Consider the following 26,131-nt stretch of genomic DNA (forward strand, 5'->3'; position numbering starts at 1 on the left):
TGCGACCGTGCTTAAGCGCCTTGCCAATACTAAAGCCGTTTATTGCACGCAGGCTATAAGCATAGGCGACTTACAGCAGGTGCGGTGCCGTCCCACAACCTGCCGCGAAGGCCCCTAGACAAGGAGCCGACGACGCGGCCTCCGAATCGCCTCGCACGTAAGCGCGCCTCGTGAGCTCAGCTGAGCGGCGCAGGATATATGAGACTACGGCTGCATTTGGATGGTGTAGTACATACGCATTTGACTTACAAAGGCAAGCGCGCGCCTAGCGGACTGCTTATCATAAAGTCATAAGCGAAACCTGTTGCCCCTGTTTAATGCACGTTCTCTAAAAGTTTTCACCTGAGGCAGTGCAGACACTTTTTTAAAAGCTGCGTGGCGTGAAACTGGACCCAGCTTGCCTTTGTCACGTTAATCTCTGTGGCCCTGTGCGTGGTAATCAGCGATTAACTATTTGTTATATTCTAATACCCATGCGACGGCCCTGTGCGGCATTAATATGAACTACGACGTAATATCGTTCGCACCAACATTACGGCACTGCGCACTTTTTTGCAGGACGAGAGCTGCGACGGTGATGCGATCTCCTTTGACGGCCTCGACCGCGCATTCAACAACGTGGCCTGCGTCGTACACCGCCTCGCCCTCGATGAGGCACCGCGACCTTTCACAAGCTTTATCTACATACTTGTAGATGCTGGAGAACGGCACGGTTACTGAAATATCGAAAGAAACACCCAAACTAATGAGTATCCTACGGCGGAAACAAGATAACGAGCGAGAACACTCACACACAGTTTCACTTTCTTACCAGCAATGCGGTCGGTGGTGTCGGCGAACTCGTCGACCATCCGGGGGATTTCTTGGCCCTCTCGATTGGGCCGCAACTAAACAAATTCAAGATTACACTCGAAAACATTCGTTGCATGCGTTAGTTGACCGTCGCGAGGCTGTTCGTTCGACAAAGTTCCCGCCTGAAGCAGACGATCCGCATACAGGAGCAGCGGCTGCTGCAGCGCGGTTGAGAGCGGAGTCCCCGCTCTAACGTCACACGCGAGAGGGCGCCACTCCAAGATCTCGAGGCCAATATACACAGCTCCGGGTCCGCTTGTCGACGAGCCCGCGGCGCTTCCGCTTCGCGATCTCTCACCGCAGGGTCTTGAGAGTGAGCCCACGCTGCAGCCGCTTTGCGAGCCCTCCGCTGCGTCGCCGCCTTGTCTTCTTCGGTGTTCATAGTAGCAGGGTAGTAATATCGGAGCGCACTGAGTGACGGCCGGCGAAAGAGAAAGGAAGCGCGCCCAGAGCGAGCGCCATATATAGGCGCGGCCCTCTAGCAGTCTCCTACCAAACTAGAGCACGTGCGCCGTCGCGCCATCTAATGGGCACCATTCAAATAAAACGAGTGCACAGCTGCGCCTCTAGCGGGAGCGGTGAGTACTAGCGTGGCTACATCGGCGCAACAACGGACAAGCCTCGATCCTAAGGAGCTTCGCCCCTAAAAAAAAGAAGAAACATTCGGCAATGAGCCGAGGACAAGGTGTTGGGAAATACTGGACTTAGAGTTGCTGGCGTCGCTTACGTCCGGTTGCGGACTCGAACGCGAAAAGTCCGACAAGGCCAGGATGTTCCAGCTGTTCCTGATGCACTCGGAGGTACGTTGCCTCAAGGCGTGACGGCCGTGACTGTCGCAGGTCGTGTCCACGCTGCTGGGGCCACGACTCCGGACCTAAACCCTCCGTGAAAGGCGGGATATCCTGAGTGCCTTTCCCTGCTGGGAACGAGCCATTGTGACGCTTCGAGTGGAACGCTAGCCGCAGTTCTTGCGTGGGCAAGAAACCCACCGTGTCTTTCGTCGTGCGCCGACGTGCCCCGGCGACTGTTACCCCGGCGACTGTGACCTCGTCTAAGTTCGTGGCCTCGTCTGAAAGCAGCCTACGACACCATCGCTGCCATCAAAACCACTAGTGACTGTTTTTTTACAAATATTATAGCGGGACGTTGTGAAGGCTAGTGTAGTTTCTCACTCAAGGCAGATTTTGAATTTCGTAATTCCTCCGTTTTCTTTTCCATTTTGTGCAGTTTTTTTTATTGACATGATGTAAGGAGATGTTGGCGCACAAATAAGGCGCCGGCTACTGCTTAGCTCTTGGAGTACTTAAAGTTTCTTACTTTGTTTATGACGGAACGAATACGACTTTTAAGGGATCGTTTCTTGGTTAGACACAATATTAATGAGAACCAACGGACAATAATGCCAAAGAAAGTGTAGGGGATGTTATTCGTTGTAATTGGGATAAATTGTGAAGAAAGTAAATTGGACGAAAAGATAACTTGCCGTCGGCAGGAACCGAATCTGCAATGTCATGTAGAGGGAAGAGTCTGCTTAACAAATGTAATTCTTTGCTTATCTCCTTTTTAAACCGGCTTCGTCATTTCTCTTCCTGAGGCTCTGTATCAGAGCAACAACATAGAGTACCTTAAAGCTGCATGACAGGCCTCTTCGAAATGATACCGCCGCAGACGTAACCGAACGCGCGACTTTCTGGTCCGAACAGCGTAACCACTGTACCACCACGGTGGATTACCTTTTTTTGTAACTTTGCATCAAAAGGTGTTGTAGCGCTAGCAGACACGGATGAGGAAGACTCAACGACACGATGTATCTTCCTCGGACACCTTTTGATGCTCTTAACCGAGCAGCCCATAAGGCCACATTGACGGAGGCATGTTCCAAAAGTGGACGAATAGAGGTGTTAACGCGATAGCGTTAAAGAGCTCGTTTGGAAGAAATTCCGGCGTCGGCATCATAGGTTGTGAGTGAAAAACCAAAAAAGGTGCAGAGAAAATAAAAATTTCAAATCTGCTGTCCGAGTGAGAATAGGACCCAGGCCTTCCGAGTGGCCAGCAGGTGTTCCACCGCTGAGCCACACCATTGCTTGAAACAGCTTCGGAAAATGCACTATATCAATGTCACGTAGAGGGAGGAGGCGCTTAACACATGTAACATTTCGTGGCAGAAGCGTAGAATTGCGCCAGGCGTTAAAACATGTACACTGCGCAACGAGCAGGTGTTTTAAAAGCCCACCCATTACATAGCGCTCAGACATATTTAATCAGCATCATCAGCAAAGGTATCAAGAAAGTGAGCAGTTGCGTAGCTTTGCGTGTTGCCTGACGGGCACGTAGTGGGCGCTTTGCTGATCCTCAACGCAAGAACGCTTGTCGTCGCCGAGCCAAGCGCGATGCCAACCGCGCCGAGCCAAGCGCGCAAGAGAGGCCGAGGCTAAGCGCCAACGAACGGAAGACTTGGAAAGCAAAGAAGTACGGCATAGCCTGATGAAGGACGGGCATAAGCTTCACTGTTTAGACAGTGTTCGCGAGTGGAGCAGAGTGTAGTTCTTTTGTGTGTATTGATGCTGGTCTGCTATCTTTCGCGCCAAATATGTCGTTTGTCTGGAGCAATGCTAAATCATGCCTGGTCTTTAAGAGTGCATAGCTCCTGGTAAAGAATTGAATCATTCGCGAACAATTTCATTCTTACAGCTGTTTCCTTCACCATGTCAGTTATATATAAAAGAAAGAATAATGACCTTAGGAGCTACCCCTACGGATTGCCTTATCTCACAGGCGCCTCGGTGGAAAACGAGCTTCCACTAGATACGCATCGTCCTTAAAAAATAAATATGACTATATGACTCTGCCCATTACAACAGTAACTTATTTCGTAGTTTTTTAACCCATAATAAAATTACGTATTGTCTACCACGGATAATGGCAGTCACAGCGAGTAAACAGATACGTCATTAGCGATGGGAGCGAAGAGAGCGAGCCCAGTGACTTTTTGCGCTGCAATCCCAATATGTGGACTTGCCTAAAGTGATACTGTGCAAAAAAGCGACAGTGCCAACTATTTGATGACACTCGCACCTGGAAGCAGAAAAGCGCTTACAACCCTAGTCAGCAGAGTCAGGGTGTGGCGCATAGAGGCACGGTCATGATAGCACTCTGTATCCGAACTCAGATGGACGGACGTTTGTCTGGCGCATTCATAGGCTCAGTGTGCGCATAATGAATCGGAACTATAAGCACGCCAGGCCCGATAAGTTGTTTTGAAACATTAATAGATCAATAACTAGATAAAAATATGCAAGGTTCGTGTTCTTTTTTTGTCTTAAACACTTGTAGAAAAATCGAGTGACGGAAGTGAATGCTTATTACTGCGCAAACGAAATTTCACTGCCTAGACTAAGATCAGTGTCGCGCACTCACTCTCTTGGAATTCCGAATGGGGTGGGCGGCTTGCAGCGGTACATCTCCCATATTGTGGCCATAGTGAGAGGCATGAGTGCGCGGTCTTGCCAGGAGGGAGGTCGCTCATGTCCTACCACAGCGGCGATCTCTTGCTGCAGCAGTGTCTGCAGGCCATCGGGATCAGAAGCCAGGTGCAGTAAGTGCCATTGAAGAACTGTTGTCGTGGTTGCCGTCGACGCTACCATTAGGTCGCAGATGTTTCCAGTGAGACGACTATCTGCGTAAAGCGGATGTGTAAATTGAGCAACCATTGTTACAAATACTGTGATCTAAAGGCAGCCGAAGGGTGACGATCGACAAAGTACGTTTCATGTATTTGATCATTTTTTGCCCCTTGAAACAATCCACCACGTGAAGTCACGCATGTGCCTCAACTCTAGAATTATCGTTAAACGGACTCAAACTTGAAAAGGCGCGGAAATACTACCAAAAGAGAAAGGCAGAAAAAATTCGGCAGATCCCACGCGTTGTGCGAATCGGTTTGGTGCGAAGCAGTCGGCGAGTATTTCTATGATGTATTTTATGGCTTTGAGCCAAGCGTTACGAGGTAGATCGACGTGTTTTTGTAAGTATAGTAGCCTTTTGCACATCGTGGCCTTACCGAACACGTCGACAACACTGGCATTTAAAGGGTAACTTATGGTGGGACGTAACGTCTGCCTTTACGTTAGAGTGCATATGTCAGTATTACAAAAACTATAAGTGCACTTTATGGTGCAATTGTGTGAATATCATGCCTAACTTCCGATAATGTATTCCTCCGTGGTCGAGCAATGTTTCAATACAGCTGGCGAAACCATAGGAATAAAATGTAATATTTATTAGACTGCTACAAAAGCGCAGCCAACACAGGAATCACAGACCTTAATCTGATATGACGCCTATATCGTAGGAGTACATATGTGGTGTTTATTGTTTTCTTGTAAAGTTAGATAGCCAGCACCACAACCACAATTCACGTTGCACAGACATTATGCCTGCGCAGGCTGTTTTTCCACACCGGTTTATAGACGTGCCGTGGCTCTGTGGTAGAATACCTGACTGTCACGCAGAATGCTTGGGTTCGATTCCTGCTGGGATCCTAATTTTTATCCTTTCCATTCGTCGGGTCAACGCTGCCGATGTCGCTTTTTCTTAACGCTATCGCATTTAAATGACCAATGTCTGTTCTCGCCGTTCCTGGGTAGATATAAACTGTCAATCACCTGTGGCGCATACCCGTAGACAGGGGCGTAGCCAGGGGGGGGGGGGGAGTTCAAACCCCCGCGAAATTTTTCAGTTTTGCTTGCGCATATATACATTCGCACATACAAACGCACGCACGAACCTATATAAAGTATGGTTGAACCACCCCCCCCCCTCCTGAAAAAAATTCCACAGCATATCCACGGGGTGAATGATGATGAGTGGGGCGAAGCTCTCGTACGGCAGGATCTTGGCGGCGGCGTCGCGCAGCTTCACGCCCAGTACATCATCAACGACGTGAGATCGGGCCGGTTTATACTAAAGGGTCGATGATAGTCATGGCGACTTGCAGCTCACTTTATTTTACATGTACGCTGTGAATTTTTATTGTTTAATCACGCACAGGAGAAATCTCACCAGGCACTACCTTGGAGGTAAACAATGGCTGCTAATGGGGAATGAGAGACAGAAGAAGTCGGCTTTTAGCTAACACTTACACTTCTACTTCTACTAAGGTTTCCTACTGGAACATGACAAAAGCTGCTAATGGGGAACGATAGACAGAAGAAGTCGGCTTTTAGTTAACGCGCACGCTGCGAATTTTTTATTGTTCAACAACGCACAGGAGAAATCTCCCACCGGCACCACCTTGGAGGTCAAGATCTGGTACTAGCGTTAAGACTTGTTACGCACTACGACGGGGACGAACGGGTGCCGCTTTAAGGAGCTTCGCCCCTGCCCGTACCCTGCGGCCCGCGGTAAACGGGTATGTGCCGCACGTGTCTGGAGGAAAGGGTTTGACGACGTACGCGACAGGATTTTCAAAGCGTTCATGTCATGGCCCGAGAGTCACATTCGTCAAATCCTCTTATACCCCTGTCACACGGGCAGCGTTAACTGCGGTTATTCTTAACCGTAGTTAGCAGGATTAACCGTAGTTAACGCGAACGCGGTTTGCCGGTGCTACACGGGCTCAGTTAAGCAAACCAACGCAATCACATGATCATCGTGTGAGCGGAAATTCACAGGCAATTTTTTTGGACGACAACAAGTAAATCATTACTAGAATACACTCTTATGGAGTCTAAGATCGTGCAATAACTGTTTGACTACTTTAAGCCTTCAATAAGGTGTAAGTAGTGAGAACTACAGCGGTTTTCAAAGAAAGTCTTCCAACCTTGGCAAACGTACACATCGCGAGAGCCAAGACTAGCCGGGACAATCTGTTGAACCTGTTGAACAGCGTAGTTGTAATGGCGTGCCAGAATCAACGTTAGTCGGGGTCAGATCGTGTGAGCTCTTCGTGTTGTGGGTGCTTTATTTCTTTTTGTGTGTGTGTGTGATCGATAAGTTTGTGTGCGTTTACTGTACGTCCGTGAGCTGAGCGAGGACCCGGGAGGCTTTGTTGCGCCGGGAGTGCCTCACGTGGTGTTGCGTGTGTTTTTCTTTTTTTTTGTGTGTGTGTGACCGAGTCTGCGTGCGTGTACGTTTGTGAGCGACCGGAGAAGCTTCGTTCTGGCGAAAACTCACGTCGTGTTGTGTGTGTTTTTCTTTTTTTGTGTGTGTGTGACCGAGTCTGCGTGCGTGTACGTTTGTGTGCGACCGGAGAAGCTTCGTTCTGGCGAAAATTCACGTCGTGTTGTGTGTTTTTCTTTTGTGTGTGTGTGTGTGACCGAGTCTGCGTGCGTGTACGTTTGTGTGCGACCGGAGAAGCTTCGTTCTGGCGAAAATTCACGTCGTGTTGTGTGTGTCTGTGTGTGCGTGACTGACTAGTTTGTGCGTGGCCGTGCGATTTACGTGAGGACAAGATGGCCCTTGGTAGTGACCGTGACAGAGAATTTTGGGCCGCATTTTCTGTTTTCCAAGCTTCCGCGCAGCAGCGGCGCAGGCAGCAGCTGAGTGTCATCGTCGAACTAGAAGCTGTGGAGGCTGACCTAGAAAGTGCGCGGCGTAGGAGCCGACAGCTTTTATTGGCAGCTGCAGCACGTTACTCCAGCGAACGTTCTGTTTGGGCATACCCCCGGGAGGTGTCGTGGTACGAGACGACACTTCCGCACGTCCCCGACAATGTGTTCAAGGAGAACTTTTGTGTAAACCGCGCCACTTTCGACTATATAGTCAGTGTTTGCGAGTCCATGAGGCGTCTGGACACGAATATGCGGAAGGCCATTCCACTCAAAAAGCGTGTTGCAATAGCGCTCTACCGCCTCGCTACCTCTGCTGAGGACAGAAGTGTGGGCAATATTTTTGGTGTTGGCCGCTCCACAGTGAATCTTGTTTTCCGCGAGTTTTGCGCCACTGTTGTTCGCCGTCTAGAATCCCGCTACGTAAAATTTCCCAGGGAACGCGAAGTCGCCGAGCACGTACGCAGGTTTGCCGCAGTGACAGGGTTTCCTCAAGGCATGGGTGCCCTGGACGGGTGCCATATTGAAGTCTGTCCCCCAAAAGAGAATGCCGCTGATTACATTAATTATAAAGGGTGGTACAGCGTCATATTATTAGCTGTTGTGGACCACACCTACAAGTTTCAATACACTAATGTAGGAACGCCTGGGAAAAACCACGATTCCAATGTCTTTCAGCGGTCACGGCTTCCTAAAGTGTTGGCTGGCAGCCGATTCACCAAAGACAAAAGGCTCCTTAAGAATGTGGAAATTGGTCCTGTGCTGCTTGCCGACCAGGCGTTCCCGTTACAGCCAACAATAATGAAGCCTTACCCTCACCCTGGCCCTAGAGGTTCCCCTACGCAGTACTTTAACTACCGTCTCTCGAGTGCCAGGCGTGTGGTAGAAAATGCATTTGGCCGGCTGAAGGCACGCTTCCGGATCTTGCACACGCTCGAGTGTGACATTGACAATGTCAACAGCATCATTCGCGCATGTTGTGTTCTGCACAACATTTGTGAACAGCTCAATGATCGCTGCGATGTCTTGTGGGTGGATGCCGTCACAAATGAAGATCGAAGACGGCCTCAACCAGTTTGTACGACGAGACGGGTGGAACCATCTGGTGTGGCTGTGAGGAATGCGCTTGCTGAGCACTTGCACTCTACTAAATGAGAAAATGCTGCGAAAAGAAGGAATGATGTGCTCTTTGCGTGTGCTCCTATTAGAATTTTGATGTGTAGCGACTTAGAAAGTTGTATGCCTTCTAGTTGTTTAGTAACATAGCCAGTTGTGTTTGCAATTTTGTGATTGAAGCTGTACCTTTCTTGGTTCTCCCCGAAACCAAAACCCGTGTGTGGGCACTGCGAGAAATCTTCAGAAATTTCACTGCAAATCTTACTACAAAACAAAATTTATTTGTCAGTGTCCTTTGACTCAAAGTACCTTTCCATCATGCTACACATGCTTGCATTTATGTCATTAGCTTCTCCTTGCAGCTTCACAAGCTTTTTCATCAGCTTCTGCCTCTTTTTTTCTGATTTTTTTATGTGAGCTACCTCCTCTTTGTGGCTTTCAAGGAGCAGTTGGGCAGTGGTTAGTGGCCGCTTGCGTGCTTTTCTTGTGCCACCACTGTCATCATGAGGAGCGCTAGATTTGCTAGCGTCCCCTGATGTGTCTGTGCACGGCAAGGATGTCTCCTCTGGGGTTTCATTCGTTGTCGCAGCGTCGTCATCGGGCACCACATTCTCCTCGTTTCCATGGTCCTCCCATGAGGCAAGCAATTCCGCGCCTTCAGGCGGCTCTGTAACCTCTGGAATCCGGGCAGAAAAACGCACAAGAAAACATCGTGAAGACAGTACTCTATGCAGCTTGTTTTCAGATGTTTGACCAATATGCATTTTTGCGACACTTGTGGGTTGGTCAGTGAAGTGAGGTTACTGCACAATTTTCAATTGCTTGTATTCGAGCACAGAAATTGCTCATGTTTGTTCAGTACCATGAAAGATCAAAGAAAACATCTGTGAACGAGCCATGCGCTTAAATTATGAAGATATTTTCCAAGATTTTCACTGAAATTTTTCTGTCATTTTATGTCCTGCACAGTGCTGTATAAAGGCACTATAATGGCAAAAGTACTTCCTGTTTAGCAGCAGCACCGGTATAAGTGTACTTTTACATTTAGGTAAAGGTCAACAGTGAAATGTAACGTACTTTCAGGTCTTGAAAGCTCTCACAGACCTTCCATACAGTGTCACTCATAGCTAAGATATGAGCTCAACATAAGTGTTAGTCACCACTGAATGATCATAAAATGTTTGCTGCGTTCCTAACAGTATTCGATGTACTTGCTTGTATGTTATCGTTTGATTTCTATAGTACTGTTTTGTGGATTCAGCTATATCGGAATGACTTTCTGCTCTGACTTGGGGACTCGAAGCATGCTGGCACATGATGTTTACATGCTCAAAAGGAAAAAACTGCGAATGGTTTCTTAGGTCTTACATAAGTGCACCCACGTAATGAACCTAACTAGCAAAACTGTGCCTGGTGCTTTCACCGCATTGGATAAACCCTCTGACAAGCTCCCCGAGTATTGTGTTTTATATCTCTCTGGCCTCTTTAGCAGCACACACAAAATTCCACAAAGAATTTGTATTTTTTACGACCAAGAATGACATATTTCAGCTGTACATGTTTCAAACGTCTACATCAATAAAAACATTGTGTGCCATACATGTACTTTTTCATTCAAACCTTCGCTCTCGCATGGTCATAAACAGCATACTGCTTTGTCAAGAAAGGAAGAATTGTGCTTTACCTCAACGTTTTCCTCCACCAGGAGATCATCATTCATGGGCAGAGAGCCCAGAAAATTGTGCAGCAGCCAGTAGTATGGCCACTTTGAAGTGCTGGACCCTGTCCGTGTACAAAGAAGTCGCTCCTTGCTATAAAAAAAGTAATTTTAGAGAAAACATCCTGACATTTGTCTACATGAACATTTCACCTACGGGCACATCAATACTCATGCACTCTGGCTTTCTGTTACTGACTGGGACTCTGAAACTACTTGATAATCTAGAATGCAGCGACATTAAAAGAAAAAATTAAAGCACCAGAGAATGTTAGATAACATTTCGTCAACATTAGAATTTATTTCGCGTATACAGAGGTTGTATACAGAGGTTGCTCGAAAATCTCACCCACATATTTGCAACTTATCAGCAATTCGCGTCTCAGCTTAAGGGCGTCTGACGAATTAACTCAGCTTAACATATGTTCTACAGGCTCAAACACCAGAAGTTTGCGCCTCAGAATGGTCAAGTAAAAGATCAGTGTCTTTTTTACTGTGGGGGCAGCAGAGCGCTCTAGACAAACAGAGCAAATGTAATCAAAGCAGTAAGTGAAAACTTCTTGGCACCGTAACGTACATGTGCTGAAATGTAGTTCATTTTGCGCAATACTTCCACCTTCCGTTTAGCGAAAGGCGTCGAGGACAGCCGTCTTTAGTTAATGCGGCATGGGCCCTAAAGACCGCCCGCACACCGCGACGCGATAATGCTGGCGCTAGTGGGCACCGTACTGTACGTGTAACAGCAACAGAAACGCAACATGAACATTAAAAAGATTGCGGAGGCCCAACCGTCACGTTACATGCACACCAGTCCAGTTGTACGTGCGACACTTTGCCGATCGAGACAAACAAGCAACTACGTTAGGTTGCGCACGCCACTCCCATTGCGCTGCCATATTTACTCCAGTAAATGTCATCGTTGGACATGTTATTACATTTATATTTTAAGTGAAAAACTTCAGTGCTTACCGATAGCGCTTGCCCAGGTTATCCATTTTCAGCCTCAGCTGTTTGGCGTTGTAGGGTCCTTCGCCATGTGGCAGACCGGCATTCAGCTCCTCGAGAATTCTAGCGTAAATTCGCGCATTGCGCATGTTTGAGCGCAGTGCTGCCAGATTGTCCTCCCATAAGCGTATCAGCGCTCGTGTAGTCGCGTCTGGCCAGCTGGTACGCCTCTGACGTTTCATCGTCGCCGATGCCGACTCACACGCCGCTGCAGGGGTGTCCGCCATCTTGCCTACTACTCGGTTTACGGTTTGCGAGCATAAACCGAGGTTGCCTAGCTCGGTTTGCGATAACCATGGTTAAGAGACTAACTACGGTTACGTCTGCCGTGTAGCTACCTCTAACCGTGGTTAACCGTAACCGTAGTTAGCTTAACCGCGGTTAACGCTGCCCGTGTGACAGGGGTATTCCCCTCCCATGCCAACTTTGGTCTACACCAAGTTAAGGAGGCGATCACGAGAGCGGCCAGACGTAGATAGATAGATAGATAGATAGATAGATAGATAGATAGATAGATAGATAGATAGATAGATAGATAGATAGATAGATAGATAGATAGATAGATAGATAGATAGATAGTAACGCTCAAAGTGCCAAAGGTTCGCTAAAAAATGCTTCGCACTTAAAAACAGAACAATGCGTTCCACAAACGGAAGCTGGACAAACAGTATGACGCGCTTTCCGCCCTCCTTTAGTGGTCGTCTTTTCGCGCCTTTTCAAGTATGAGTTCGCACTAACGCGCCCAACTTTCTGTCGGTTTTGAACGGACATTAAAAATCTGAATCAAGAATGTTTTCGAAGTAATGACACCCTCGTTAATTGCCTTCAGGTGCTAATTCGAATGAATAAATGATGTCTCACGATGTAAAGGCATCATTAGGTAAAAACTCAACGAGGCACATAGTTATGCAAAAGAGCTTTACTAGCATTTCGGCAGTAGGACCTGCCTTCGTCAAAGCAGACCATACTGCCGAAACACGTTAGTAAACGATGTGTTTCGCACGTTTGTCTTTCTTATTTCCCACCAGGTTTGTGTTGCATATATATATATATATATATATATATATATATATATATATATATATATATATATATATATATATATATATATATATATATATATATATACGTTTATTTGGTCGCGAACTCGGGTGCGCACAAGCGCCACCGACACGATGAAGAAGAGCACAGACCCGAAGACGATGATGATGATAGGCAAACGCGTGATGGTGATTACAATAAGGCGTAGATGACGAAGAAGTGCATAATAGATGCCTACACTGATTTCCCCCACGTGAAAGCGACCAGCCTGGCCGCTGAAAGTCAAGGCGACGAGGAACGTCGCGTGAAGTACTTCATGCGGGAGACGTGAACAATCTCGGTACAACGGTAACGGCGGTCAGTTGGAACGACAAGTGGTGTCATGCGATAGTTAACAGGCGAAGTCTGCTCCAAAACTATTTATGGGCCGATGAACCGAGGCTGGAACTTGTCACACAGACCAGGTGTGCAAAGTGATGTCAAAAGCAGCACCTCGTCACCCGGTCGCCCCGCCACGGTGGTCTAGTGGTTATGGCGCTCGACTGCTGACCCGAAGGTCGCGGGATCGAATCCCGGCCGAGGCGGCTGCATTTTCGATGGAGGCGAAAATGTTTGAGGCCGGTGTACTTAGATTTGGGTGCACGTTAAAGAACCCCAGGTGGTCGAAATTTCCGGAGCCCTCCACTACGGCGTCTCTCATAATCATATCGTGGTTTTGGGACGTTAAACCCCAGATTTCGGGGGTTGTAACCCCCCCCCCCCCTGAGGCCGACCAACCCCCCCTCCCCCCCCCTCCTAACTGCCCCGCTGTGCCGGGAGTCCAAAGTTCACAATTCATATCCAGAGGTGCCCTGAGGTCGGCTTTTCCTAACTGGCTCTAGAAATGTGTTGTATTCACTCATCTGCTCCTAAATTTAAAGAACGCAAACCGCATGCTCTATGGCTCTGCGTTCCTAAATTTCCAGGAAAGCAGCTTTCCAATAATAATATCTGGGGTTTAACGTCCCAAAACCACGATATGATTATGAGGGACGCCGTAGAGGAGGGCTCCGGAAATTTCGACCACCTGGGGTTCTTTAACGTACACCTAAATCTAAGTACACGGGCCTCAAACATATATTCGCCTCCATCGAAAATGCAGCCGCGGCGGCCGGGATTCTATCCCGCGACCTTCGGGTCAGCAGTCGAGCGCTATAACCACTGGAGCACCGTGGCGGGGCGCAGCTTTCCAAGAAAAAAGATGCTTTCACGGGTTGTCAGCTCTGGCCCCTTTTTTATTTTCTTGCCCCTTTGATTACTACAATAGAGCATGCCACGGCAAATATAAGAATGGAACACATCGAGGGGCGAGCTATCATTTCACTCCAGCCGCAACCAGAAATATTTCTCAGATACGTCTAAACGACTGTTTTTCGATCGTCAAGAGATCCTACGTCATAATTTTTCTATCTCATATAAATTTCATCGAATGAGAATTCAATTCGCCCTTGAAACAAACACTCTCGGCCGTGTTTGGATGTTCGCGTAGCACACCTACACAAGTCGATATCTACAGTTTTCTTCGTCCCCCCCCCCCCCCAAATGCGGAAGATATTAGTCTTAGACATTAATGCGAAGAGCCGGAACATACTGCAGCGCACAACGTGAAAAAAACAAAATAAAAACATATTGTATATTCAAGAAACTCACTAAGAACGGCTACGGAAAGTCTTTTATTCAGAAAGCAGTTCACTTCCAAAAACACGACGCAAGCTGATAAATCCAGCAACACCCCCCCCCCCTTTCCTATCAACACCACCACAGAAACGCATCCGTCTCTACTATCCGAGTAGTGATCGCAACCATATCGCTCCCAACGACCGGCCGCCGAAAGAGAAAATTCAAGACGCCAGCTGAACCGAGAACCTGAAAGAAAGACGGGAACGACGTCTCCAATTTTTGCAAGAGATCGCAACCCCATAGCCGAAGATTCCGAGGACGCTGACCGCCGAATCAATTTTCCTGAGACTACAGTTTTCGCAGCTGAAACCAACTACCGGAAATGAATCCTGACATATGTAAACGACCCGAAACAACGTGAACCGCGCTCAATGCAACCTACCCCTTGTGTACAGCACACAAAAAAAAGAAAGAAAGAGAGAGAGAGAGGCATCTGCGTGCCCAACACCAGTCTAGAGGGTGCCGGCGTACCGCCACTTCGACGCGTCCGTCTAAAAAGCTCCCCACCCCTTCACTGTTCAACTCATGCCTTCCGGTCAAGCCCCTGCACTGCTCTGTTCTTTTGCCGAGAAGCACCGCCGCCGCCTGAAGCACCCTATCATACTCGCTTAACAAAAGAAGCCCTCTTCATGTGTTTCCCTTCCTCAAACTCCGAAGAGGGAACCGTATGGTTTCTGAAACGTCGGGACAATGCTCACTCAAATTTTAAAGATAAGAAGGCGTCGGCGGCATCTGATCCATCCGCCATGCTTCGACGCACGTGTTTTCTATTTTCTTCGGAGCTGCTGGTGAATGGTACCGTCTGTCGCTTAATGGCTGCAGCGGAGGGGTCGCGCATTTTTTTTTCTGAACCTCGTTGACAGCGGACGAACGAGACGTGTTAGTGCGGCGAGAAGAAAGGCCACCTCGCAAGCGGCTCGTTCATCAAAGCGACCGCGAACCCACGGAGGCTGTGTAGCACGAGCACACGACGATATTAGATGCGAAGTATCTTAAGGCGGAGCTCAATCCGCTGGTGGTGGTGGTGGTGTGCGGCGCGACCACCCTTACTGAGCATGCGCATACCCTCTCCACACACCTCCTCTCCACTCACCCTCTCCCCTTCCCTTCTCCACTTTCCCTCTCCCCTACCCCTCTCCCCTCCCCCTTTCCGCTCTTCCTCTGAAACGCGGGCTAGACATGCCGAAATTCTCTCCTGCGCAACGCCGCGATGAGCTCGAGCGCATGCGCGTCCCCTCCTCTTCTCTCTCCTCTCCTACGCTGCCCCCCTCTCGGCCGCCTGTCGACCGCGTTCCCCGCTCGCCCTGTAAGAATTAACGGCCAGGCTAGATGGAAGATACGACGCGCGTAGCGTCCCTCTTCGCGTTCCACGACGCGAGGTCGGTAGCATGCCCAACGAACGCCAACGAAAGGCGATCGTGCAAGTGCTCCGGCTTCGCATCGCCTCATGGTCCCCTTTAGCGGGAGATGGTGTAATTAGTTTAAGCACATTGAGTGGTTCCTGCATTTCTCATCTCATCTTTGCAACCAGTGTGTGCGTCGCCAGCCATTGTCGCAACATCGCACGCACACAGTGACTCCAAGCACGCAATGCGGAGTCCATACGTTGCAAAGATGGGAGGAGCAAGAAGCCGTGGCAGAATGAGTAAATGTTTTTAACGACGTCTGGTAAGAAAAAAAGAACCTTGGGAAAGTGCGCAAGGTCTGTTGGGGCGGCACGTTTGCTTTTCTTTTTCTCAGTAAACGTCTCTCGCCCATTCTTTTTACCACTTCTTTTTTGCTGTACATCAGACGGAAACTACAAAGTTTGATGTGCACACATGCGTGGACGTTCAGTTTGCCTGCTAGAACTTGTTTTTGTTGCTGTTCGTGGTTCTGGAAAGAAGGGAAAAATGGAGTGCTCCGTGTTTGTTTGCTGCGTGCCGTGTTTGCTGCGTGAATCTGCGTCGACAATGACCTACCTCGCCAGAAGCCCTTTCTCGAAGCGCCAGTCGAACACGATACTCACCTACTACCCAAAAAGGATTTCGTGTTCATATTCAAGCGACGCAGCAACAACACCGGAATGCCCGATTACGTCCATAGAGGAACCGGTGACTCATGCGTCCATTGACCGTCCATCGTCTCATGCGTCCATTAACCAGTCAATTTTTACTAAGGATGGTTGAGCCGCCGAACCTATATGCGCCCGTGTGACCGGGGAATCTACGCTGGAAAGTCAGTAAGTGTGGCTATAATGCAGTTTATCCGTGAGCATTGTACTGTACGTGTGTTGCATTGAACTGTACATGCTCTTTATAATCAATACTATGTAGTTTATAAGTAATATTTATGGTGCGCTTTGGAATTCATAGTTTGGCGAGACTCCAAGGAAGCATAGGATATTATCAGCTGCAGAGTTTTTTAAGAGTTAAAGTTGCCATGCATGCGGGCTTGTTCGTATGGCATTTTCTTTTACAGTGGTAGTGCAAATATACGGGACACAAGAAACGCACACGAAAACACACACACGGCGCTCAGTGTCTTGATGTGCCTTTCTTGCGTCCCGTTTGTATGCGCTACCATCAGAGCTTAAAGTCAGGGGGGGCCCTGCCCCCTCTTCATTTTTTAAGGAGGGGCCCGGCCCCCCCTTGGCAGTCCGACGGTGGCACTGCGGCACCCATTTGACAAGTGCTGGAGTTGAATTTCTTGGCAGCAGTGCTTTGTGCGGGGAAATTATAATACTCTACAATTTTCCGAATAATGATTTAATCGTGAACGTGTGGTTGACGGGGTGTCAGCAAAACAGAAAAAAACAGGTATCGTCGTATTGCTGAATGCAATTCACTGAGACACTGAACACCACAGGCAACGCTTCCTGAAACCAAGGGTCACCACCCTGTTCGACAGAGCGTCTTGACACAGCATACTGTTTCACGAGGCACCTGTGTGTGAAGCTACCTGCTCGTGAATAAGTAATGGTTCACCTTGCTCTGTTTAGTTTGCCACTTAATTTTCATTCCTTTAGTTGTGCATCACAAATCTGTAACTGCAAAGACGCATGTATTTTGCCTATTTTATTAGGAAAGTGGTAGTGAAAATAAAATACAGCATTGTCGTGCCTGAGGTTCTGAATCCAGTCAGTCAACTAATGTTACTTATTTTGAGCTCACATATCTTTAAGCCTTTACATCCCGAGTTATTTTTGAAAAATCGTTCCCAAAATTATTTCATTTAATGCTTGATTGGATTGACACGTTGAATAAATGTCCCAAATACATTCGGAATACTATATGTATTTGTATGGCATTCGTGAGCATTTGTTCAGTTCTAGAGACAGTTGGCTTCACTGCACTGTGATCATCGCAAACACCTCGCTTAACGTTTAATCTATAGCATATATATATACAGTGAAATCTCGTTGGTACGATTCTGCATAATACGTTTTTCAGCCTAATACGTTTTTGTTTTTATTCCCGGCCAACATCTCTTGGAAAAAACGCATTTTCGTGCGTTTAATACGATCACATTTTTGCCCAAAATTGGATAATACGACCGCGAAAGTGGATCTTGACCGATATAACTAGAAATCCTGCGTTTGTTCTTCGGCATGCCAGCTCCGACCGCGTTCCAACAACCCACGATATGCGCGTAGCAGAGCCGCTGAGGCCACAGCAGCATCGGTTTCGCGGCGAAAAGATCGCTGCTAGACGATCTTTTGTTGGAGAATATATATATATATATATATATATATATATATATATATATATATATATATATATATATATATATATATATATATATATATATATATAATGTGTGTGTATTGCCACTTTATGAGGGGCCCCCTCCAATGAAGGGAGACACAGGCCTGGCTACCATAGTAATAAAATTTTAACATTATTGCGCGACCGCCAGCCAGCCAACATGTCGGTTCAATTTGTAGTTTATTTTCTACGTGCACTGCTCCACTGAACGGTAATTTGGCCTCGTCAGGTTATTTCAAGACCTTTCTGTAAAACGCTGAATAATCATCATAATTCATGTTATTATTATTTTTATTAATATTATTTCGTATCTTATTTGTTCTCGCATTACTCCAGCTGAAGCAAGGAAATGGCATATTATGCAATGTGCTTGCCCTCCCCCCCCCCCCCCCCCCCCGAGAGAAATCCTGGGTGCGCTAATGCAGATATTATTATTATTATCGTCACCCGGTTGGAAGGAGAAAACGCGATGGGATGTGTCGTACACGACCTTCCTGGCTTGTTGCGTGGCTTCTGTGTTCCTGCGAGCGCACTGGCGACACTACTCACGCCTAGAAATATATTCTTCGCAAGAAGTCGGCGATGAATGGCCATTGCAGGTGAAGGAAGAAACGTCGAGAAATCTTTCGGTCAGGCCATTGGTTTGAGGATGGTAGCTAGACGCTGTCTTGTGTGTAGCTACAGAAACGCGTAGGATTTCACTTAACAGTTGTGATAAGAATTCCCTTCCACGGTTGCTCAGGAGTACTCGAGGAGCAGCATGACGCAGAATTATGGCGTGAAGGACGAAGTCAGGAACTTCCGAAGCTGAGTCAGTAATCACTGAAGTTGTCTCAGCGTAGTGCGTCAGGTGGTCCACGGCGGTCACTATCCATCGATTTCCATCGCCACTGATGGGAAGAGCCCCTTAAAGGTCAACACCTACGGCCTGGAACAGTGTTGTGGGGCAGGGAATTGGCTGTAATTGGCCGGCAGAAGCAGATGTCGGAAGTTTGCGACGCTGGCAAGAATAGCAGGAAGCCACGTACCTTGCTACGGTGGTAGAAAGGCCAGGCCAATAAAAACGGCTTCGAATGCGGTCGTGGGTTTTGTGAAATCCAAGATGGCCAGCTGTCAAATCGTCGTGAAAGGCGCTATGGACATGATGTGGAAGAGAGCGTGGTAGAACGGGCACCCAGCGTTGACCGTCAGGGTGGTAAATGTGACGGCACAGTACACCATTATCCAGCTTAAAGGGACACTAAAGGCAAATAACAATTTATGTCATAGTGAATGTCCAATGTGTGACAACTTCTAAAACGGCAATATTATCAACAGCAGTGCCCTACTTACCGAGAAATTAAGCTAAATGTATCACATGATGAGCGCCACGAGTGGGACATTTTCGAAGTGATCCCGATGACGTAGGGAAGTCGGCCTACAATAAATCACTAGTAATCAAACTAGCAGCAGTAAAAAAAGAACATTCCGAGCATCAAAAGACGTAATAAAATGCTGTTTGTTCGTTTCCGCTTGATTCATGGAAAACAAAACCTCCGTGGCGTTGCCATGGGGAACGGCGCGCGTGGTTCAAAGGTTCCGTTTTCGCCGAACTGTGCCTCGCCCGTCTCAGTGGTAGTTTCGGGATCGCGTACTGCCGTGCGTGTTTTGCGCGCTCGTGAAAGTCGCTCTGACAGAAAGTTCGACAAAATGCCGCTTGCGTGTGATATTGCCGGATGCCCGAATGGTGCACAACGCCAGTGCTGCAGCAAGGAAACCGGTGCGTCTTTTCACTGGGTGCCGCGGAATGGACCCTTACGCTCCAAGTGGCTTAGTGTCATGCCATTGCGCCAGTGTGCTAAACAGTCAAAACCTCTGCGTGTGTGCTCGTTGCACTTTCGTACTGAGGATTACGAGACCAACCGCAACTTGGTGACGGCTTTGAATGTGCCATCCGAGCAAGTCTTTGCCGCAGCGCCGTTGTTGCTACTGTGGGTCCCGCTACTTCCGCTCGGCTGCTACTAGTGTCGGCGGCCGCGCAGTAAAAGCGGGCAACGTTGGGCACGGCAGCAGTGACGTATGAGAGTCGTATTTTCAGGCGGGAGATTTGAAGCGCGCTAACGCGATGCGGACCACTAAAAACGTGCTTTTATTTCAAAATAAGCACTTCCTTGGCACAAAAGCAGCGCTACAAGGTTTCTGGACCGCTATTTCAACAATCAACGTCGACTTAATATTTGCCTTTAGTGTCCCTTTAAACTGCGAGAGTTGGCGACGAAGCCGCGCGTAAGGTGGACGGGATGCTGCAGCGAGGAGGTCTGTAATGCACCGGCAGTACGGGTCTGCCAGCTGGCGACAGCTGAATGGTTGATCGTCGTCGGCTGGTAGCTGGTCCATCTAGGCGAGCGAGGTAACTGAACTAGAACTGACGTCCAAACCGGTGTTATCGAAAAAGGTTGCGGGAGCGTCGAGCTGAGCGGCAGGTAGTGGGCAACCAGAAAGAGCGTCGGCGTCTTGATGTTTTTGCCAGACTTGTAAATGATATCAAAGTCATGCTCTTGAAGACGTAGAATCCACCGACTTAAGCGTCCGGAGAGTTTCTTTAGTGTAGAAAGACGCATAAGGCGTGGCGGTCCATAACGATGGTGAAATGACGGCTGTGCAGAGAATGACGAGACTTGTGTACTGACCAAACCACAGCGAGGAGAGGACCGCGGATTCTAAATTCACCTTCGCCACGTATGTCGTCTCAGTTGGAACGACGTTTATTTGGTCGATAACTCGGGACCGCACAGGCGCCACGGACACGGTATTGATGATTACAATAACCCAGATATGAGGAACAAGCGCATAATGAATGCCTACACTACATATATATATATATATATATATATATATATATATATAGGATGGATAACGAGAACTTCTTGTGGCTACCGAAATAAAAATTGTTAACGACTTCGTCCTACAATATAAAACAACTATTTATTTTACCCTGACAGTTTCGGCTGGAGGACCAGCCTTCTTCAAAGGATGTAAGGGAAATGAAACGGCCATTGCCGAACCCGCTGCACAAGGGCCGCCCACCCAGTTTGAGGGCCAGACAATACTTTCAAAAAAAAAAACAAGAGAGAAAAAATACAAAAAACGCGAGAACTCACGAAGGAAGCAACAGTGACAAAACGAGGGAGGGAAAGAACAGCGGGAGGAGAGGCGGCGGGCTATGCCCGTCTTATCTTCGTACGGTAGATAAGAAGCGGCGTGACCAAGGGGAAAAGACAAATGTCGCTTCTACACATCACACACGCGGCGTACAAGTTCAGATGGCTTGGCGGTTAGCTCGCGGCGCCGGGCCGCGTACACACATTACGAGCCGCTCCAGCTGTGGGAATACTCTGGCCACGATACAAGGCTAAATGTGCGCCCCCCCTTTCCTTTTCGGAAAAAAAAAACGAAAAATACGAAAAAAAAACGAAAAAAAAGAGAGTGGAGCCGGCTGATACATGTGGTAACGACTGGGTCTGTTTTCACGCGCTCGATCGTTTCCTTAGCGTCCCGTGCGTCTGGACTAACGTGTGTATAAATAAATACATTAATTAATTATTCCCTTTCTGGGCGCTACGATTGGTCACGGAGGCACGTCAATCGCTCAGGGCTCTCGTTGATTCCGTGGGAGAGTGATTTGAATTTGTTTATGAAATATGACTCCCGCTGTTCGCGCTCCCGTGTGTTCTGGAAGCCGGATTGTAGAAGTGTAACACTTATGTGTTCAAAAGATTGACCAGGTAGATTAATGTGTTTGGAAAACGGCAAATTAGGGAGGCCTTTCACGTGTGCGCTGTGGTTGTTAAAACGTAAATGGAACGCGGTTTCTGTCTGTGCAACATATTCCTGCTTGCACACTTCACAGCGGATTTTGTATACCACATTGCACGAGTCGCAATTAAGGTCGTCTTTAATTTTATACTCAAAGTCCGAATAGGAGGCTTTGGCCGTATTTGTGGTCACCATGTGTTTGCACACCCTGCAGCGAGGCTTCCCGCATGGTCTACAGCCCTGATGGTGGTCGGATTTGTGTGTTTTCGCCCTGACCAGGAAGTCTCTCAGGTTTTTATTTCTTCGGTAAACCACTTTGGGTGGGGTTTGAAATACAGTAGAGAGCCGACTACTCTGTTGAAGTATGTTGAAGTGGCGGCTTAATATAGAGTTTACGCGAGGGGCCGCGGCGGAGTACGTGAGAACTAAATTTGACCCTGACATTGTATCTTTATTTCCGTCCTTTTCTTCCATTGTGACCCCTCGGTCCAGGGAGCGAGCGCGCTCAATTGCATTGTCAATAATTTTTTCGGGGTACTTTTGACGCAGGAATGCTGTTCTCAGTTCCTGTGCGTGGGTGTCAAATTGTGTAATTTCAGAACAAATTCTTCTGTATCTGTGGGCTTGAGAGTAGGGGACACCTGTTTTGCAGTGGCGGGGGTGACTACTGTGGAAATGCAGATATTATTCGCGGTCAGTTGGTTTTTTATATAGGGAGGTGGAGATGCTGGTGCCACTGATTGAGAAGACAGTGACATCCAGGAAAGAACACTCTCCTGCGAGTACGTGTGTGTAAATGTTATCGAAGGGTGCAGGGAGTTGAAATCAGAGATGAATTTTGAAAGGCTATGCTCACCATCAGCCCACACGAAGAATATATCATCAAGAAAACGTCGGTAGAATATAGGTTTGTATGGAGAACTTTCGAGAAAAGGAATTTCTAAAGATGCCATGAAAATATTTGCATAGTTTGGGGCCATTTTGGTTCCCATGGCAGTTCCGTTGACTTGTAGGTAATGTTTGCGGTCGAATTCAAAGTGATTAGGATTGAGTACAAGATTTAGGAGCACCTCTAAAGCGCTTTCATCGCACTCGTCGATTTACTTTTTTCATAGGCTGCGATTGTGGCGGCGATTCCTTCGATGTGGGGAATGTTGGTGTACAGCGATGAGACATTTATGGTGACCAAATAGCTTCCTAGAGGTACAACAAGATTTGAGACTTCTCGAAGGAAGTGGCTTGTATCTTTGACATATGATGGAAATGTTTCTGGGATGTGCCTAATGAGAGAGTCGATGAAACTAGAGATTTTTTCAGTAGCGGTGCCATTGCTAGAAACTATAGGTCGGCCGGGATTGTTAATCTTGTGAATTTTAGGCAGCACATAGAAGCGGCCAGGAGAGGAGTTGCCCGGTGACATCATTTTAAGCACAGGATGCGTTATCTTACCGCTTTTGCGTAGTGAGGTTAATGAAGCCTTAATTTCCCTGTCATGTTCTTCTGGGGGATCACAAGGGAGTTCTTTGTAAAAATTATGATCTGCCAGTTGGCGAAGCCCTTCCTTTATGCAGTCAGTTCTGTCGAGCACAACCACAGCGCCACCCTTATCGGCCGGTTTCACAATAATGCTCTGGCTGTCACTTAAGCTGCGTAAAGCCTCCCGTTCCTCCCTGGACAGATTGTTGCGAATGGGTCTGTGTTTTTGATATTCCTTGATTATATCTCCCTGTACGGCTGAAATGTACATGTCTAAATATTTGTCCCGTTGCTCGCTTGGGGTCCATGATTTATCGGAAAATTGATTTGCTTGTGTGCTGCTTCGGTCATGAAAATATTCTTTTAGACTTAATGTTCTGGCAAAGTTGTCCAAATCATGGTACAGCTGAAATTCGTCAATTCTTCCAGAGGCGGGACAGAAGGTTAGACCTTTTGATAGCAGCTTTATTTGCGCAGGTGTCAAAGGTTCACTAGACAGGTTAACCACATTGGTGACATCGGTGTTGTACTTCCAAAGTACATATACTAAAATTGGAACGATTCTGAGGAGATTTACGGGAGGTTTCAGTTTGATTTGTTTGATTTATACACTTTGTGGGAGGATAACTGGCGGGACTGTTCCATGCCGGATACGCGGCGTCACGCTTCAATTTCCTTTCCTTTTTGCCCTGAATCGTACATCGCTTTTGCTCTTCGTATTTGACAAGCTCTTCAGTTTCTAACTGCGTCAAACTCGAGTGATTTAGCCGCGCCTGTTCTTCGCTCTTAAGCTCCGCCGCCCTACGTGTGCTGTGCTCTATTACGACCCGCGTAAGCTTAAGAGATGCATCTTTTAAGATATTGCTCCACTGCTCCTGTTCATTTTTGTCAAAGGTACTCATTGCAGGTTGTAGTTGAATTCTTAGACCCTTTGGTGTGAAGCCCGATGAGATATAGGTTTGTAGGTTTGAAGCGTGCATTTGAAACCTCACGCGCTTATCAATTGTCTTCCTTAAGGCCATAAATTCGCGAGACCAACACGTGCTGGAGCGGGCCGTACCTGATGTGTTGGTCAGTCAGTCCCTGCGTGGGGAAGCGTGGGAAACGTGGGAAACCACCCAAGGTGGTTTACAGAAGAAATAAAAACCTGAGAGGCTTCCTGGTCAGGGCGAAAACACACAAATCCGACCACTATCAGGGCTGTAGACCACGCGGGAAACCTCGCTGCAGGGTGTGCAAACACATGGTGACCACAAATACGGCCGAAGCCTCCTATTCGGACTTTGAGTATAAAATTAAAGACGACCTTAACTGCGACTCGTGCAATGTGGTATAAAAAATTCGCTGTGAAGTGTGCAAGCAGGAATATGTTGGACAGACAGAAACCGCGTTCCGTTTACGTTTTAATAACCACAGGGCACACGTGAAAGGCCTCCCTAATTTGCCGTTTTCCAAACACATTAATCTGCCTGGTCACTCTTTTGAACACATAAGTGTTACACTTCTACAATCCGGCTTCCAGAACACATGGGAGCGCGAACAGCGGGAGTCATATTTCATAAACAAATTCAGATGACTCTCCCACGGAATCAACGAGAGCCCTGGGCGATTGACGTGCCTCCGTGACCAATCGTAGCGCCCAGAAAGGGAATTATTTATTAATGTATTTAGTATTTATACCCACGTTAATCTTCAAAATTGGCAAGCGCGAAAATGGACAAGGACTAAGAAGGAACACTGATGTACAGCGAGAAAGTTCTACGAATTTTTAGACATGTAGACGACTTTCTCGTGATTTTAAGCACTAATCCCTTCCAGACGAATACTAGTGTTGTTGATGATATTTTAAACCTGTTTAGACGATATGGAAAGTGTTTAACCTTCAGCCATGAACTTCCTAACAATGACACCTCGCAATTTTTAGATGTTAATATGCTTTAGGGGGCAGCATATTTGCTGGAAGTACTCTCCGCGAGCCCAAAAAGAGCTTTTACCCTTTGATTCTGCTCATAGTAAGGTTGTAAAACGAGCTATTGCCTCACAATGCCTTGAATCGGTGCTGGCAAAGTCCTGCGTTCACTTGGCTCAGGATAGTTTTAATAGCCAGATTGAGCGCCTACAGGCGGCTGGGTTCCCCGGCTCGAACTTGACTGCTGTGTCCGAAACCCTCCTTCAGAAACTGAAGGGGAAGAAGAGGCGTGGCTCTGCTCGTGCAGAAAAAAGGCCGGGAGTGGTGCCGTATGTGCACAAAGTGGCACACAATTTAAAAAATGTGGCAGACAGGTACAATGTACCTATAGTTTTTTCAGCGCCGCATAAACTGGCTGGGCTATGCCCTCGCATTTCGGGACCACTTAAAAAACCGACGTGCGGAAAAAAGCACGTTCGGCCCTACGTCACATGCGCCGTAGGCGTCGTGTACGAAATCCCACTCACTTGTGGCAAGGTTTATATCGGACAAACTGGTCGTTGCGTCAACGATCGAGCACGGGAACACGAGCGATCTGTTAAAAATAATTTGACTTTTCATCTGCCTATGCATTGTAGGACCTGTGCCTGTGAGCCAGTGCTGTCTAGCATTCGAATTCTGGGCAGAAGTGGGAATGCGCTGGCGAGAGAACTAATGGAGGCTTATCACATTAAAAAAAAAGACCTTGAATGTATCAGTGACACTTCTGTTGTTCTGCGCAGTAAGGAAAGACTGTTCTTAGATGCTTGGTTATGATGCGAATATGTTTTGGTATCCCGATCCTGATTAGCATTGTCGACTCTCATGTGCATTGCGCCTGCGCGCGCCACTCGGCTGTGTATATATGTAGGAAGACGTTTCTGAATAAAGCTTAGTTGCGAGTAGCGCCTGTCCTGTACATCAGTGTTCCTTCTTAGTCCTTGTCGATTTTCGCGCTAGCCAATTTTGAAGATTATGAACCAACTAGCCCAACAACGTATACTATTATACACACGTTAGTCCAGACGCACGGGACGCTAAGGAAACGATCGAGCGCGTGAAAACAGACCCAGTCGTTACCACATGCATCAGCCTGCTCCACTCTCTTTTTTTTTCTTTTTTTCGTATTTTTCGTATTTTTTTCCGAAAAGGAAAGGGGGGGCGCACA

At 47.5% G+C, this 26,131-nt stretch overlaps 1 protein-coding gene across 1 annotated transcript in view; it reads right to left on the reverse strand.

Moving 5' to 3' along the window:
• The window catches only part of LOC119374737 (cytochrome P450 2U1), a 239,712-nt gene that overhangs the window by 50,517 nt on the left and 163,064 nt on the right, over positions 1 to 26,131 (reverse strand). Inside the window, exon 2 of the mRNA XM_037644924.2 lies at positions 4,270 to 4,528. Within this exon, the coding sequence (XP_037500852.2) occupies positions 4,270 to 4,496 (227 nt within the window). The 5' untranslated portion in view covers positions 4,497 to 4,528. The remainder of the gene's footprint in view (positions 1 to 4,269; positions 4,529 to 26,131) is intronic.

This window comes from Rhipicephalus sanguineus, chromosome 11, assembly GCF_013339695.2.
Source record: "Rhipicephalus sanguineus isolate Rsan-2018 chromosome 11, BIME_Rsan_1.4, whole genome shotgun sequence".
NCBI lineage: Eukaryota > Metazoa > Arthropoda > Arachnida > Ixodida > Ixodidae > Rhipicephalus > Rhipicephalus sanguineus.